Source organism: Schistocerca piceifrons, chromosome 8 (assembly GCF_021461385.2).
Source record: "Schistocerca piceifrons isolate TAMUIC-IGC-003096 chromosome 8, iqSchPice1.1, whole genome shotgun sequence".
Taxonomy (NCBI): domain Eukaryota; kingdom Metazoa; phylum Arthropoda; class Insecta; order Orthoptera; family Acrididae; genus Schistocerca; species Schistocerca piceifrons.
Window position 1 is genome coordinate 39,379,606 of NC_060145.1, and position 17,061 is coordinate 39,396,666.

Consider the following 17,061-nt stretch of genomic DNA (forward strand, 5'->3'; position numbering starts at 1 on the left):
TTAACTGAAGCAAAATTCTGAGCAGTAAATTACACCTCAAAAAATGTATGGCAAATAATAGCAACTTCACTATTAAATACAGGATATCTTCTTGTCACACACACGTCCATATATCTGTGTGTGTGTGTGTGTGTGTGTGTGTGTGTGGCGGGGGGGGGGGGGGGGGGGGGGGGAGTGGGGGAGAACACGCACAAGCGAACTATCTTCCCCTCCCACCCCAGTCCCCTCTCGCTTGGAACAGCTACAGAAGAAGGGCCAATTTCAATTCCGTAGTCATTTCTTTCCTTTTCTCCAGCACTGTCATCTGTTCAATACATTTTTTCCTTATTGTTTTTGGACCATTTCAGACCAATTTTTCCCACTCTCCTGACTTAGAATCCTCCTATATTCAATAATTTCCCCCTAAACACTTCTCTGACAGTTGTTTCTACTGTCTTGCATAAATATAATGTCAAAAAACCAGTCTTCCTTGTCTCATTATTTCTAGTACATTTTCTACATTCTGATAAATTTCATCATTACTTTGTAATTTCCAACCTTCAACAGTTTTCCATGGACCTAACATTTTCCTAATGATTCACCTTTCCCGTATTTTTAATATATCTAAATTATAGTTTTATATCTAAAAACAAAGATGATGTGACTTACCAAATGAAAGTGCTGGCAGGTCGACAGACACACAAACAAACACAAACATACACACAAAATTCAAGCTTTCGCAACAAACTGTTGCCTCATCAGGAAAGAGGGAAGGAGAGGGAAAGACGAAAGAATGTGGGTTTTAAGGGAGAGGGTAAGGAGTCATTCCAATCCCGGGAGCGGAAAGACTTACCTTAGGGGGAAAAAAGGACGGGTATACACTCGCACACACACACATATCCATCCACACATATACAGACACAAGCAGACATATTTGAAGACAAAGAGTTTGGGCAGAGATGTCAGTCGAGGCAGGAGTGCATGGGCAAAGATGTTGTTGAATGACAGGTGAGGTATGAGTGGCGGCAACTTGAAATTAGCAGAGATTGAGGACTGGTGGATAACGGGAAGAGAGGGTATATTGAAGAGCAAGTTCCCATCTCCGGAGTTTGGATAGGTTGGTGTTAGTGGGAAGTATCCAGATAACCCGGACGGTGCAACACTGTGCCAAGATGTGCTGGCCGTGCACCAAGGCATGTTTAGCCACAGGGTGATCCTCATTACCAACAAACACTGTCTGCCTGTGTCCATTCATGCGAATGGACAGTTTGTTACTGGTCATTCCCACATAGAATGTGTCACAGTGTAGGCAGGTCAGTTGGTAAATCACGTGGGTGCTCTCACACATGGCTCTGCCTTTGATCGTGTACACCTTCCGGGTTACAGGACTGGAGTAGGTGGTGGTGGGAGGGTGCATGGGACAGGTTTTACACCGGGGGCAGTTACAAGGATAGGAGCCAGAGGGTAGGGAGAGTGGTTTGGGGATTTCATAGGGATGAACTAACAGGTTACGAAGGTTAGGTGGACGGCGGAAAGACACTCTTGGTGGAGTGGGGAGGATTTCATGAAGGATGGATCTCATTTCAGGGCAGGATTTGAGGAAGTCGTATCCCTGCTGGAGAGCCACATTCAGAGTCTGGTCCAGTCCCGGAAAGTATCCCGTCACAAGTGGGGCACTTTTGTGGTTCTTCTGTGGGGGATTCTGGGTTCGAGGGGCGAGGAAGTGGCTTTGGTTATTTGCTTCTGTACCAGGTCGGGAGGGTAGTTGCGAGATGCGAAAGCTGTTGTCAGGTTGTTGGAGTAATGGTTCAGGGATTCCGGACTGGAGCAGATTCGTTTGCCACGAAGACCTAGGCTGTAGGGAAGGGACTGTTTGATGTGGAATGGGTGGCAGCTGTCATAATGGAGGTACTGTTGCTTGTTGGTGGGTTTGATGTGGACGGACGTGTGAAGCTGGCCATTGGACAGGTGGAGGTCAACGTCAAGGAAAGTGGCATGGGATTTGGAGTAGGACCAGGTGAATCTGATGGAACCAAAGGAGTTGAGGTTGGAGAGGAAATTCTGAAGTTCTTCTTCACTGTGAGTCCAGATCATGAAGATGTCATCAATAAATCTGTACCAAACTTTGGGTTGGCAGGCCTGGGTAACCAAGAAGGCTTCCTCTAAGCGACCCATGAATAGGTTGGCATACGAGGGGGCCATCCTGGTACCCATGGCTGTTCCCTTTAATTGTTGGTATGTCTGGCCTTCAAAAGTGAAGAAGTTGTGGGTCAGGATGAAGCTGGCTAAGGTGATGAGGAAAGAGGTTTTAGGTAGGGTGGCAGGTGATCGGCGTGAAAGGAAGTGCTCCATCGCAGCGAGGCCCTGGACGTGTGGAATATTTGTGTATAAGGAAGTGGCATCAATGGTTACAAGGATGGTTTGCGGGGGTAACAGGTTGGGTAAGGATTCCAGGCGTTCGAGAAAGTGGTTGGTGTCTTTGATGAAGGATGGGAGACTGCATGTAATGGGTTGAAGGTGTTGATCTACGTAGGCAGAGATGCGTTCTGTGGGGGCTTGGTAACCAGCTACAATGGGGCGGCCGGGATGATTGGGTTTGTGGATTTTAGAAAGAAGGTAGAAGGTAGGGGTGCGGGGTGTCGGTGGGGTCAGGAGGTTGATGGAGTCAGGTGAAAGGTTTTGCAGGGGGCCTAAGGTTCTGAGGATTCCTTGAAGCTCCGCCTGGACATCGGGAATGGGGTTACCTTGGCAAACTTTGTATGTGGTGTTGTCTGAAAGCTGACGCAGTCCCTCAGCCACATACTCCCGACGATCAAGTACCACGGTTGTGGAACCCTTGTCCGCCGGAAGAATGACGACGGATCGGTCAGCCTTCAGATCACGGATAGCCTGGGCTTCAGCATGGTGATGTTGGGAGTAGGATTAAGGTTTTTTAAGAAGGATTGAGATGCAAGGCTGGAAGTCAGAAATTCCTGGAAGGTTTGGAGAGGGTGATTTTGAGGAAGAGGAGGTGGGTCCCGCTGTGACGGAGGACGGAACTGTTCCAGGCAGGGTTCAATTTGGATGGTGTCTTGGGGAGTTGGATCATTAGGAGTAGGATTAGGATCATTTTTCTTCGTGGCAAAGTGATATTTCCAGCAGAGAGTACGGGTGTAGGACAGTAAATCTTTGACGAGGGCTGTTTGGTTGAATCTGAGAGTGGGGCTGAAGGTGAGGCCTTTGGATAGGACAGAGGTTTCAGACTGGGAGAGAGGTTTGGAGGAAAGGTTAACTACTGAATTAGGGTGTTGTGGTTCCAGGTTGTGTTGATTGGAATTTTGAGGTTTTGGAGGGAGTGGAGCTGGAAGTGGGAGATTGAGTAGATGGGAGAGACTGGGTTGGTGTGCAATGAGAGGAGGTTGAGGTTTACTGGAAAGGTTGTGAAGGGTGAGCGAGTTGCCTTTCCGGAGGTGGGAAACCAGGAGATTGGATAGTTTTTTGAGGTGGAGGGTGGCATGCTGTTCTAATTTACGGTTGGCCTGTAGGAGGATGCTCTGAACAGCCGGTGTGGACGTGGGAGAGGAAAGATTAAGGACTTTTATTAAGGATAGGAGTTGACGGGTGTGTTCATTGGCTGAGTTGATGTGTAGGTGAAGGATTAGGTGGGTGAGGGCAATGGATTGTTCAGTTTGGAACTGGTATAGGAACTGATGGAAAGAAGGGTTGCAGCCAGAGTTTTAATTTATTTACTGCCATATTCTGTTGATCCTTTTGTGCATGTGAGATTCTTGGATGTGGACCAACTTAAATAATATCCAAATGTAAATTACACAGAAAAGGTAACAAGGAGAAATACAGTCAACTTACAAAAACAGTTGCAGGAAAAATAAAAACACAAAATTAGAAGTTTAAATTAAACAATGGAAAATTCAGGTTGGGATGTAACAATATTATAAGAGGGAAAGATGCCACTCACCATATAGTGGAGATGCTGAGTCGCAGATGACAACAAAAAGATTTTCATATTTAAAACTTTCGGCCAGTGGCCTTTGTCAACAACACACGCACACACGCATGCACACACGCAACTAACACACACACTACTGCAGTCCCAGGCAACTGAAACCAAACTGTGAGCAGCAGCATCAGTGCATGATGGGAGTGGCGACTGTGTGGGGGAAAGGAGGAGGAAGGGGGCGGAGAGGGGAAGGGATGTATGGTAGGGATGGCAGACAGTGAAGTACTGCAGGTTGGGCGGCGTGCAAGGGAGAGGTGGTGGTGGGGGGAGGGGAGTAGTGGTAAAGGAGAGACACACAGAGAAATAGAAAAAAATAAAGAAACCAGAGAAAAGAAAAAAACTAGAAGTTTCTGTGCCTGCCTTCTGTCACATAGAACGCATCTATTCAGCAGTCCAATTCTGTCCATACCCAACACGGCATATCAAGAGTGGCAGTAAGCACAGCAGCAACAATGTGGTGTCACAAATCTCCAAGATTCTGTGGCAGAGGTGCAACATAAATGCTATCCCTGATGTAACTCAATAATAAAAAATTGTAAGGCATCAAGTGCAGGGACCATGGTAGTCATTCAAGTAGCACAACACAACCTATCCAGCGATGTGGCAACCTCTCATTTTGGTAATCTTCATACATAATGATGGGTATGTGGAGGAACAAAATCCTGTTGAAAGCTGAAATCCCTGCTATCGGTTTTAAGATGTGGCATGAACTGCAGCAGTTGTGTCAGCAAAGAAGAACTGTTGGACACGGCAAAGAACACTTCAACTTTCTCAGACTCCCGGACATGTTCAACAGCTGCATGTAGATTCTGTGTCCACCACATACCTATGGTGTTGGCTAACCTTTCTCGAAAGATGAAAAATAGCTTGATCACTGAATGTAAAATTGCTTACGAAGTCATTTTTTTTCAAGATGGTTCTGCATATCAATGCAGAACTGCACATGACGCAGTTGGTCATCGTGGCTTATAGCTTGCAGGAGCCACAATTTGTATGGCTTCACTCTTAATTGTTTATGAACTATTTTTTGCACTGTTGGCCAAGGGATGTTCAATTCTGCACTAGCTGGAGAGGTAGACATGGGATTTTGCAACATCATGTCCCTCACATGGTTCACTATCTGTTATGACTTGCCCAGTCAGCCCCAACATTCACTAGGCTGTTGTAAACTGGTGGTGTCTTGTGAAACATGTCACAGAAAGCTCTTTGCACACTCAACAAATTGGCACTAAGCAAATTTGAACACATAAAATGCTTTCACTGCCTTGTTTGCGGCTGTTTTCAGTGGTGTCCATGTCCGGTTTTCCAAACTAACTTACTGGCACCATCTAAAAAGGAAAAGAACAACACACAGAGTTCCTCTTTCACAAACTGTAGCATTTGTTACACTCTGTTTAGCCATTTACCAATACAATTTATTAAAAATGTTTTATAGAATGATAATAGTAAGTAAACTGCTATGACAGATAAAAAATTGATGAGTCAGCCACTGTTCAATAAAATAAAAAACTGTACAATAAACTTTATTCTGGAACATTGAGAAGAGACAAGACTTCAAAACAACTCATTCTCAACTAAAACAGAAGTAAAGTTTCCAGAAATTTAAGACTAACTACTTCTCAGAATATAAAATTCCTGCCACTAAAATCAGAAACACTAAAAAATATATGCCACAGGCATGACAAAAAGGTGTATCTTCCTGCTGGAGTGAGTCTGTTGTGTTACATTGGAACTACAATATTTAAAAATAAAACTGCGTCAATGCCACTATTCTGCCTCTATGGATGAAAAGAGGAATATCTCAGAAGGGAAACTGCTTCCACAATAAGCAGCTAGTTTTCCCTTACCTCCTGTCTCCTGTGATGAATTGCTTTCTTATGCAATATTCAAATTAGGGTTGTAGCAAAACAGCACATTTCTGAGCTGTGTATTCCTCACAAACCTCTTTGACTGCTGTAACAAGCTGCTTGTTTTCCTGGGCCCCCTGTGGCCTGGTACTTACCAGAAAACTGTAACTTTCCTAGTGGGAGAATTAATTGTAAATTATTTGTATCTTTTCTCTACTGTATAGATGTCTTTACTCTGGGGAAGACCCTTAACCAGTATGAAGACAACAAACAAAAAATAGGAAGGGCTACAACTTGCCTACAGCTCACTGATGGATGAAGCATAAAAATGTTTAACAGCCCAAAAAATTAGGAGCTCAAAAAATCAGGGCATCTCTTCAGCCATCTCCACTTTTTATACACAAATCAAAAAAAGTTTTGCATCACCTCAGTTCTGAAAGTTACGGAACCTGTACAGAAAATTGGAATAAAGATCAACATAAACATCATTTCCGCCTTTTTTATTGTCCATGAAAAAAAAAAAAAAAAAACACTACACATTGCATGTTGTACCACCATACAGCGAAACCTTTAGAGGTGGTGATCCAGATTGCTGTACACATTGGTACCTCTAATACCCAATAGCAGGTCCTCTTGCATTGATGCATGCCTGTATTTGTGTGGCATACTATCCACAAGTTCATCAAGGCACTGTTGGTCCATATTGTCCCACTCCTCAACGGTGATTTGGCGTAGTTCGCTCAGAATGGTTGGTGAGTCACGTCGTCCATAAACAGCCCTTTTCAATGTATCCCTGGCGTGTTCAATAGGGCTCATGTCTGGAGAACATGTTGGTCACTAGTCGAGCGATGTCATTATCCTGAAGGAAGCCATTCACAAGACGTGCATGATGGGGGTGTGTATTGTCGTCCACGAAGACGAATGCCTCGCCAATATAGTGCCGATATGGTTGCACTGTCGGTCGGAGGATGGCATTCATGTATCTTACAGCCATTATGGGGTGTTCCATGACCACCAGTGGCGTATGTCGGCCCAACGTAATGGCACCCCAAAACAGTAGGGAACTTCCACCTTGCTGCACTCACTGGACATTGTGTCTAAGGCGTTCAGCCTGACCGGGTTACCTCCAAACATGTCTCCGATGATTGTCTGGTCTTGCGACACTCATTGGTGAGGAGAACATGATGCCAATCCTGAATGGTCTATTCAGCATGTTGTTGGGCCCATCTGTACCGTGCTGCATGGTGTCATCGTTGCAAAGATGGACCTCGCCATGGACATCAGGAGTGAAGTTTTGCATATTGCAGCCTATTGCTCACAGTTTAAGTTGTAACTCAATGTTCTGTGGCTGCACAAAAAGCATTATTCAACATGGTGGCATTTCTGTCAGCGTTCCTCTGAGCCATAATCCATAGATAGCAGTCATCCACTACAGTAGTAGCCCTTGGGCAGCCTGAGCAAGGCATGTAATCGACAGTTCCTGTCTCTCTGTATCTCCATGTCTGAAGAACATCGCTTTGGTTCATTCCAAGATGCCTGGACACTTCCTTTGTTAGGAGCCCTTCTTGGCACAAATTAACAATGCAGATGCAATCAAACCGCGGTATTGACTATCTAGGCATGGTTGAACTACAGACACAAGCCAGTTTTCTCCTTCCTGGTGGAATAACTGGAACTGATTGGCTATCAGACCCTCTCTGTCTAATAGGCGCTGCTCGTGCTTGGTTGTTTACATCTTTGGGTGGGCTTGGTAACATCTCTGAACAATCAAAGGGACTGTGTCTGTGATACAATATCCACAGTCAACGTCTATCTTCAGAAGTTCTCGGAACCGGGGTGATGGACAACTTTTTTTGCTGTGTGTAATGAAACTGAACGCAGGAACGCACACGAACACACACGAACACACACGAACACACACACACACACACACACATGAACACATGAACACACACGAACACACACACACACACACACACACACACACACACACACACACGCGCGCGCAAGATGAGGATATTTTATGTCTCATCAATGATGGTCATTAAAGATTGTAGCCACAGATGGGTAAGGAAACCAGTCACTTTCATTTCAAAGGAAACATCCTGCATTGATCAAGACTGAATAATAACAGAGCATTATAGTACAAAGTGCAGAGATATACTACAAATCGTAGACCTTGCCAAGGTGGGGTGGACACATGCATCAACTACACAGACAGCGATGTCATGAGTGATACCACATCAGAGGGTTATCTGTGGAGAACTCAGACTAACACAGTCCCTGAAGAGAGACAGCAACCTCTTCAGTGGTTACTGGAGCAACAGTCTGTATTATTAACTCATCTGGCTTTGTAATATTAGCCAGCATGGCCTCATTATGATGGTACTGCCAATGCCTGAAACTAAGGAGAAACTACAGCTATTATATTTCTCCATGAAATGCAGCTCTACCGTATGGCTTAATGATGAGAGCATCCACGTGAGTCAAATTTTCCAGAGGTAAAATAGTCCCCCATTCAGATCTCCAAGAGGATGTTGTCTGCAGGAGATAGACAAAAAAAAAAATAAAAATAAAAACTGGCAGGTCAGAGCATGAGATTTTAGATTATTAACCCAGCAGATAAGTGAGAGAGCTTAAAAAGAAAAATGGATAGCTTGAAGTTAGATATAGTGGGACCTAGGCAAGTGCAGTAGCAGGAAGAACAGTACATCTAGTCTTATGAGTACAGGGTTATCATCACAAAGTTAAATAAGGGTAATGCAGAAGTAGTTCTAATAATGAATAATAAAATAAGACTGTGGGTAAGCTGCTCTAACAGCATGCAGTATTAGTTGGAGATGACTTTAATTTCCTGAGCACAGACTGGGATGTCTGTGGATTCACTGCATATGGTATGGACAGTCAGTCTTGTGAAGTACTTTTAAACATGTTTTCCAAAAACTGCCTTAACAACTAGATCGACAGCCCACATGCAGTGTAAATATTGTAGGCCTTGTACCTACAAACAGGACTGACTTTATCGACAGTGTCAGTGTAGAGGCAGGGAATAGTGATCAAGATACCACAGTGACAACAGTTAATAAAGTTAAATAAGTCCATCAGTAAGCTAGGAGTGTATTTATGCTAGAAAAAGTGGCTAAGCTGTTATTAGCATCCCACTTAACCAATGAATGGACAGACGTCAAGGAATTGTGGTCAAAATTTACACCGATTTTTAATGATGCTCTGGTGATGTACATGCCAAGTTACAGGATTAAGGATGGAAAAGATCCTCCATGGTTTAATAATCAGATTTGGGAAATGCTGGGGAAACAGAAACTGTTGCACTCTTGATTCAAAGAACTTGCAAATGTTGACAGGTAAACATTAGCATAAATTTGTGTGTCAATATCAATGTGAATGCATACAACTTCCACCGCCATACCTTAGCAAAAGATCTTGCTGAGAACACAAGAAAATTGTGGTTGTATGTAAAATCACTAAGCAGGTTGACAGTATCTAACCAGTCACTCATCAACCAGACTGGTGTGGCAACAGAAGACAGCAAAGGGAAAGCTGAAGTTTTAAAATCATCATTTAACAAATCATTCATCCAGGGGAATCACACAAACATACCATCATTTGCCTGTCGCTAAGACTCCCTCTTGGAGGACATAGAAACAGGTGTACCTGGCATAGAGAAGCAACTGAAAAAGTTGAAAACAAGTAAGTCGTCAAGTCCAGATGAAATTCCAATTCAGGTTTACAGAGAGTAGTCTGCGACGCTGGCCCCTTAGTTAGCTTGCATTTATCACAACTGTCTTGCCCAGGGCAAAGTCCCAAAAGACTGAAAAAAAAACCAACACAGTTGACTTCTGTATATAAGACGGGTAAAAGAACTGACCCAAAAATTATAGACCAATATCCTTAATATCAGTTTCTACTGGAATTCTAGAACATATTCCGAGTTCAAACACAATAAATTTCCAAGAGACTGAAGAGTTTATGTCAACAAATCACCATAATTTTAAAAGCACCGGTCATGTGAAATACAGCTTGTTCTTTTCTCACATGATATGCTGCAAAATGTGGATCAAAGGAAACAGGCAAATTTCACATTTCTAGATTCCAAAAAACTTTTGAGATGGTACCCCCACTACAGACTGTTTAGGAAGGTACAAGCATACACAATAGTTTCACCACATATGTGAGTGGCTCAAAGACTTCTTAAGTCATAAAACCCATTACATAGTTCTTGATGGTCAGTGTTCATCAGAGACAAGGATATTATCAAGAGTGCCCCAGGGAAGTGTGATAGGGACACATTTTCACGAGATAGAACCACTATTATTTTCTATATACTTCAGTGGTACAGCAGATAGGGTGGTCAGCAATCTGTGGTTATATGCTGATGAAGCTGTGGTGTACGGGAAGGTGTCAAAGATGAGTGACTGTTGGATGAGACAAGGTGCCTTAGAAAAAATTTCTAGTTGGTGTGATGACTGGCAGCTGGGTCAACATATAGAAAAATCTAAGTTAATATGGAGTGGGAAAAGCATACTCACCATGTTCAGATACAGCATTGGCAGTGTCCTGCTTGACAATGTCACATAATTTAAATATCTGTGCATAGTGTTGCAAAGCGATATGAAATGGAACAAGCAGATGAGGATTGTGGCAGGGAAGGCAAACGTCAACTTTGATTTATGGGGAGAATTTTAGGAAAGCGTGCTTCATCGGTAAAGAAGACCCATACAGGGTGCTAATGTGACCTATTGTTAAGTACTGCTCAAGTGTTCGGGATCTGCACCATGTCGGATTAAAGTAAGACTTTGAAGTAATTACGAGTCAGGCAGCTAGATTTGTTGCTGGTAGGTCTGAACAACACACAACTGTTACAGAGATGCTTTAGGAACTTAAATGGGAATCCCTGAAGGGAAGGCGATGTTCTTTTTGAGGAACACTATTGAGAAAATTCAGAGAACCAGAGTTTGAAGCTGTCTGTAGATAACTCCTACTGCTGCCATAATACATTTCATGTAAGGACCACAAAGGTAAGATATGCAAAATTGGGGCTCATTCGGAGGCATATAGCAATTAGTTTTCCTTTGCTCTATCTGCAAGTGGAACAGGAAAGGGAATGACTAGTAGTAGTACAGGATATCCTCTGCCATGCAACGTATGGTCGCCTACAGAATATATATGTAGACGAACAACAACTTAGGCTGTTTGCAGCTGATGCTGGGGTATATGGTGGGGGATGGGGTGTTGTCCTTGAATGACTATACGAGGATACAAAATGTCTTTGACAGAATTTCTAGTCAGTGTGATGTAGGGGCAGCTTGCTCTGAATGAAGAAAAATGAAAGTTAATGTGGATAAGAAGGAAAAACAATCATATAATGTTCGAATACAGCATTAGCAACGTGTTGCTTAACACAGTCACACTGATTAAATATCTATGCGTAACACTACAAAGTGGTATGAAATGGAATGAGTATGTCACATTGGTGGTCAGGAAGGCAAATGTTCGACTTGGTTTTATTGCAAGACTTTTGGGAAAGTGTAGCTCATTTATAGATAAGATGGTCTATAGAATGCTAGTGCAACCCATTCTTGAATTCTGCTCGAGTGTATGTGATCCCACCAGGTATGATTAAAGGAAGATTTCTCTCAGATAGTGGCACGTGAAGTGCCCTCTGCCACACACCGTTTGGTGGCTTGCGGAGTATAAATGTAGATGTAGATGTAAAGGAAGATATCTAAACAATTCACAAGCATTCTGCTAGATTTGTTACTAGTAGGTTCAATCAGCACGAAAGTATTACGAAAATGCTTTATGAAATCAAATCAGAATCCATGGACAGAAGTTAACATTCTTTTTGTGAGGCACTATTGTAAAAATTTAAAGAACCAGCATTTGAGGCCAACTGCAGATCTATTCTACTGCCACCAATGTACATTTTGCATAAGGACCACAAAGATAAGACAAGAGCAATTAGGGCTTGTATGGAAATTAGGGCTCGTATGGAAGCATATAGACAGCCAGTTTTTCCCTGGTCTACTTGTGAGTGAAAGAAGAAAGGAAATGATTCATAGTGATATGTGGTAGCCTCCAATATGCACCTTACAGCGGGTTGCGGAGTATCTATGTAGATGTAGATAGCGGGCACATTATTGCAACCCAGATAGATACGAAACCAAAACCCACAACATTATTACAAGCTTATACACCTACTAGTTCTTCAGATGATGATGGGATTGAAAGAATTTATGATGAGATCCAGGCAGATAGTTAAGAGGCAGACAAAAATAAGAGAGAAGGAAAAATAAGCATAGTGGTCAAAATATTTGTCTTCCTCAGGAGAAATCCCGCCTTAATAATGGCCTCAATTCAGCAAGGAAGGGAGCCTACATGTTTCTTCAATTAAGCTGTATCCCGCTGAAGATATGTATTGATGAATGAGCTAAAAATTTGTGTTGATGCTGATTACTATGTTTCACTTGCTGTTTCAAATAATCTCAGATAGTTTCTATGGGGATTGAGACTGGGTGATTTAGCAAGCTAGTCAAGGTATGATAAGAGTGCCTGATTTTTTGCCAAACCAGAAGTGTATGTGTACAGCCCTGTGAATACAATTGTTGTCATCTTGGAAGACAGGAATGTCCACAGCACATTCATCATGAAGATGTGGAAGACAGGGCAGGACTTTGTCAACAATGTTGAAATAAGAACCTCTTAAATGTTGAAATAAGACTCCTTGGGTGTCAATGGAAGCATCCGACTCCACCAGTCTGCTTTTACCCATGACGTAATGGAGTGGTGTGTGATGTCATTGTGGCATGGAGTTTTTGGGTAGGTTATGTTTGTAGATGTGTTGTACTTGACAGTGGCCTCTGGTGGTGGAAGTGGATGTGCCGAGTTTAACTTGTGGTATTGGATTCATTTGAGTTTTGGTTGTCATCATGCTAATGTGGTTTTGAGTTTAGGTAATTGGCGCGGTAATGTGAGTTGTGGAATTGTTTTCAGTGAGTGATTAAGGTTCTTTTTGTTCATGTGTTTGGTATTTTTGTTAGGTGTGATTAGTTTGGTGTTTGTTGTGTAGAAACAAGTCTAATTTCTTTTTATTGTTTTTTCATTTGGTATGGATCTGATGTGAAGTTTCAGCCTTTGTTGGTAAGTAATTTTTGTTTTGGTTTTATTGTATAGTAATTATTATTGTATAGTAATTATTTTTTTTTGGGATGGTACAGATTTTCTTTTATTGTTGTATACTTAGCTTGTCCTGCCCTAAACCCCCCATTTTCCGTGATTGTCCCATTGGTTTCATTTTATTTTTGGAGTGAAATGTTACTGTGTCATTTTTGTTTTTGTTCACATTTGTTGGCATTGGTCTGTAGCGACGTCATTGTCATCATTTTGTATAAGCTGGAAGTAGCTGTATCTGTCATACTGATGACTTCATGGGTCAAAGCAGACAAGTGGAATTGGATGCTTCTGAAAAGCCAAATCCTTGTTTGTGCTCACTGTAACCTGATGGAGTAGGCCTAAGTCATGTTGTAAAAAACATTCACAGAACCTCACAGAACTGCCTCTAGGCTGAACTATATCCTCCACACATTGTGGTTTAAGGATCTCATTGGCCTGTCAATGCACTGAACATTTTGCATTATTTAAAAAGGCAAAATTGTAAAGTCAGACAACACTACATGCCTCCAATGAGTCAGTGTTTGTCCTATTTCTATGCTGTTTGAAGATGTGCAGCTTTATTTACCATTGTGTGTAATGGCCTTTTGTGAGGTACCCAACTTCAAATGTTCACTGCACGCCGTTCCCTTCTCAATGTTCATTCATAAGCAGCTGAGATGGATTCACTGACAGAAGAAATTCGTGCTGGGTATCAAACCATTTGTCACTGACAGAGAGTTTAACACTTGTCTCTGATCCTTGATGGTTACGAACATAATATTATCACTACTCTTACGTTGTGTTATGTGGCTGCAAGGGCTACGCCTTTCCTTTTAGACACTTTGGAGGGTCCAGTTTGATACATCAACACAGGGGATAACTTCAATCATAGTGTGGTCATACGCTTGTCCAAAGATGACGGTGCACTTCTGCTGTTCTGTCACGTTGCCATGTCAACCAGTCTTACTGTTTTGATTCCATACAACCGACTGGCTTACACACACAACACTTCATGGCAATGACTTAAGTCAGCAGTGGATGGTTACATAATCATCTAGTATTAGTTCTTCACCAGCTACAGTGCTCCAAAATGATCAGTGCACTCTTTTTAAGGATGTGACTAACATTTAATGAGATGATTTTAATACAAGAACATGGACTGAGGAAAAGCAACGAAAGAGGAAGCTGCCTGGTACACATTTACACAGAGCATATTTTAATGGTGGGAAAAGCATTTCTGGAAAATATATATATATATAAAAATTGATAACACAAAATATAAATTTAAATGTTAAGATGTGCTTTTTGAAGCCAACTGTTTAGACTGTCCAGCCTTGTACAAAAGTGAAACATGGGTGGTAAAAAATTCACACAAGAAGAGAACAGAAGCTTTTAAAATGTTGTGCTACAACAGAATGTTGAACATTAGACAATCATACTGGATAACTTATGAGAGATTTGAACTAAAAAGAAAAGAAATTTATGCCGCAAAATTACTAAAAGAAGGAATCATAACAATAGTGGAAATCTCTGCATGGAAAGTATGTAAAATAAGGGAAAGGCAACAACTTACCTATAGAGGATTGGTGCACGGTGCTCAGAAAGAAGTAATAGAAGACAATTAGGGGGCCTAACACTAGCTTCCGAGCTATTGTTCTTTTCCTTTTAAGCAGGTATACATTCACACAACACAACCACACAGACACCCAAGAGGGTGAGGTAAAAATGGTACATGAACGTCATGGCTCAACTACAGTACACCGATTGAAATGGATGTGGGTTGCAGTAGTTATGTAGAGCTGAAGAATCTTGTGTAGGATAGACTAGCATGGCGAGCTGCATCATACAAGTCTTCAGACTCAAGATGACAACGACAGTGCACACTTAACATAATAATCCTCTCACTGTACAACAGCTACACTTTTATCACATCCAAGAGAGATAGAGATTATAGCCAAAATATGTAATCAATAAACGATTTAATGTTGAACAAGTGCAACAACGGGTGACGTACCACTGGTCAAAACACAAAAATCGCAAAACTGTTATCTGTTGCACAGGAGAAGTTGGCAAATTAGTCTCTGACATCAAGCAATGACAGCTTAATATATTACAGCATTATCTGCTTACGTTTCTCATTCAGTTCCGCCATAGTCTTCGAAACACTTCCAGCAATCTGCTTCATGTCAGCATATTTTGTTATCGTAGCACGATTCATCGCTTCCAGCAAACGATAATCGTCCTAAGAACATAACATAAATCAACCCTCAAGTTAAACAAGTGTATAAGGAATATAATGAACATATCGCACGTAATTTAACACTGCTATAAAGGCGAGTACATCGACGATCGAACATCGTTGTCACATGTATCACAACCTAGTGTATAAGAACACTACCTACCAATGTGGCTGTCAGCTCTCCATACAAATAATCTGCCGTTTTCTGGAACATGTTTGTGGCAAGGCGGCTTAAGTTCGGATCGTGTGGGTCGAGGGCTTCAAAGCTACTTGTGCTTGTTGACAAAGTTGGCCCTGAAACACAATATTTATTAGGTAGGCTTACTTCCTTATTGTCACACGGCGCAAAAGTTTATTTACTGTATCGTACCTCTTCTGGGTGAGTCTGTAACACCTTCACTATCACCTTCGTCAGTCATATTCAAAATAGCGCAGATTTTCTATTATTTATTTCTGCAACACTACTCGTACTCTCCCGAACATATTTCTACCTTTATGCCATATAAACAAACAATTGACCAGCTGGAAAGTGACGTCAGGTGACGTAAAGAGGGGCCAACGTGCATTTATTTACCAGAGATCACCGTTCGCTTCACACACTGCGATGTACAAAAAACATCTCTGCAAACGACTGAGGGATCCTGTCACGTTGTTACAGAAATTTTTGTGGAGTCTAAAAGCCTTCGTTTACCACTCGTAATGGAAGAAAGGATGAGAAGCAGACTTGATAAGCCTGTAACTTTGCATTTTGGTCCCTATTGGGCTTGGGGCACGATGAAACATCGGATACAACGTCTCTACGGTCTAATAAGTAATTACTAATTATTCATTCTCGTGACACTGGAATGTTATGTATATCTGCCACAGTGAACGTTTTATTTTTATTAAGTAGTTGACACGTGCAGAGCTGGTTGTGTGCGTAGATTCAATAGGATTACAAGGGATTAGCGAAATGTGCGGAGCGGCCAAATTATACGGCAAAGGGTGCACAATTACAAAATGTTAAAGTTCACTGTTATTAGAATATTTTGAGATACTACGCTGCAGTTGAACGAATGTTTTGGAAAAACCCAACTTCGCCCCATCTGCGAAAGCCATCTTAGGGGAATGTAGCTTATAAATGATGATACGTGTTTGGAGAGAGAGAGAGAGAGAGAGAAGAAAATATTGTATGCATGTGACATGATAGTACTGGAAAGCGACCAACATGGGGAACAGCTTGAGAGAAAAATAGATATTTCTGCAAACGTCATGCGCAATACTCCCAGAAAAATAGACTGGTTTTCCCTACTCTCTCATGTAGGTGAGGAATGGTCTCCAGTAGATGTAGACGTAGGCAAAGCATAGCAGGCTTTCAATAGGAAACCAAGGATTTCAGAAAACGCATCAAAGAGGGGAAACACTTTTTGTTAGGTAGTAGTCATGTAAGAGATGTAGGCCAGTTGTTACAGGAAGAACTAGGAAACAGCTATCAAGTCACAATTTTTTTCAAGTCAACAGCGAGATTTAGCTAAATGATGGAGAATATAAATTCTTTTTGCAAAGATTTTGGAAAGGAAGACGATGTAATAGTGGGTGGAGGAGGGAACAGTATGGACAGGAACAATGACTACAGTATTGAGAGTGACCTGATAAAGATAGCTTCAGCTACAAGCCATACAAATGTAGAGGTTGTTCCTTTTCTAGGCTCCTGTTGAACATCTCTGAGTTTAGCTAACATGGTTCAGCTTAAGTTGTGACATAGTCATGCAGGAAGCGTGTGACCAATACTTGTTAAAAACATCACACATCGAAAGATATAAAAAGTAATTTTTAACATCAAGAAATGT

General features: G+C 41.9%; 1 protein-coding gene across 1 annotated transcript in view; it reads right to left on the reverse strand.

The window, feature by feature from the left end:
* The window catches only part of LOC124711775 (biogenesis of lysosome-related organelles complex 1 subunit 2), a 37,313-nt gene extending 21,532 nt beyond the window's left edge, over nt 1-15,781 (reverse strand). Inside the window, exons 1-3 of the mRNA XM_047241990.1 lie at nt 15,603-15,781; nt 15,396-15,526; nt 15,124-15,235 (exon numbers count right to left, since the gene is read on the reverse strand). Of these exons, the coding sequence (XP_047097946.1) occupies nt 15,124-15,235; nt 15,396-15,526; nt 15,603-15,651 (292 nt within the window). The 5' untranslated portion in view covers nt 15,652-15,781. The remainder of the gene's footprint in view (nt 1-15,123; nt 15,236-15,395; nt 15,527-15,602) is intronic.
* Nucleotides 15,782-17,061: the final 1,280 nt, after the last annotated feature.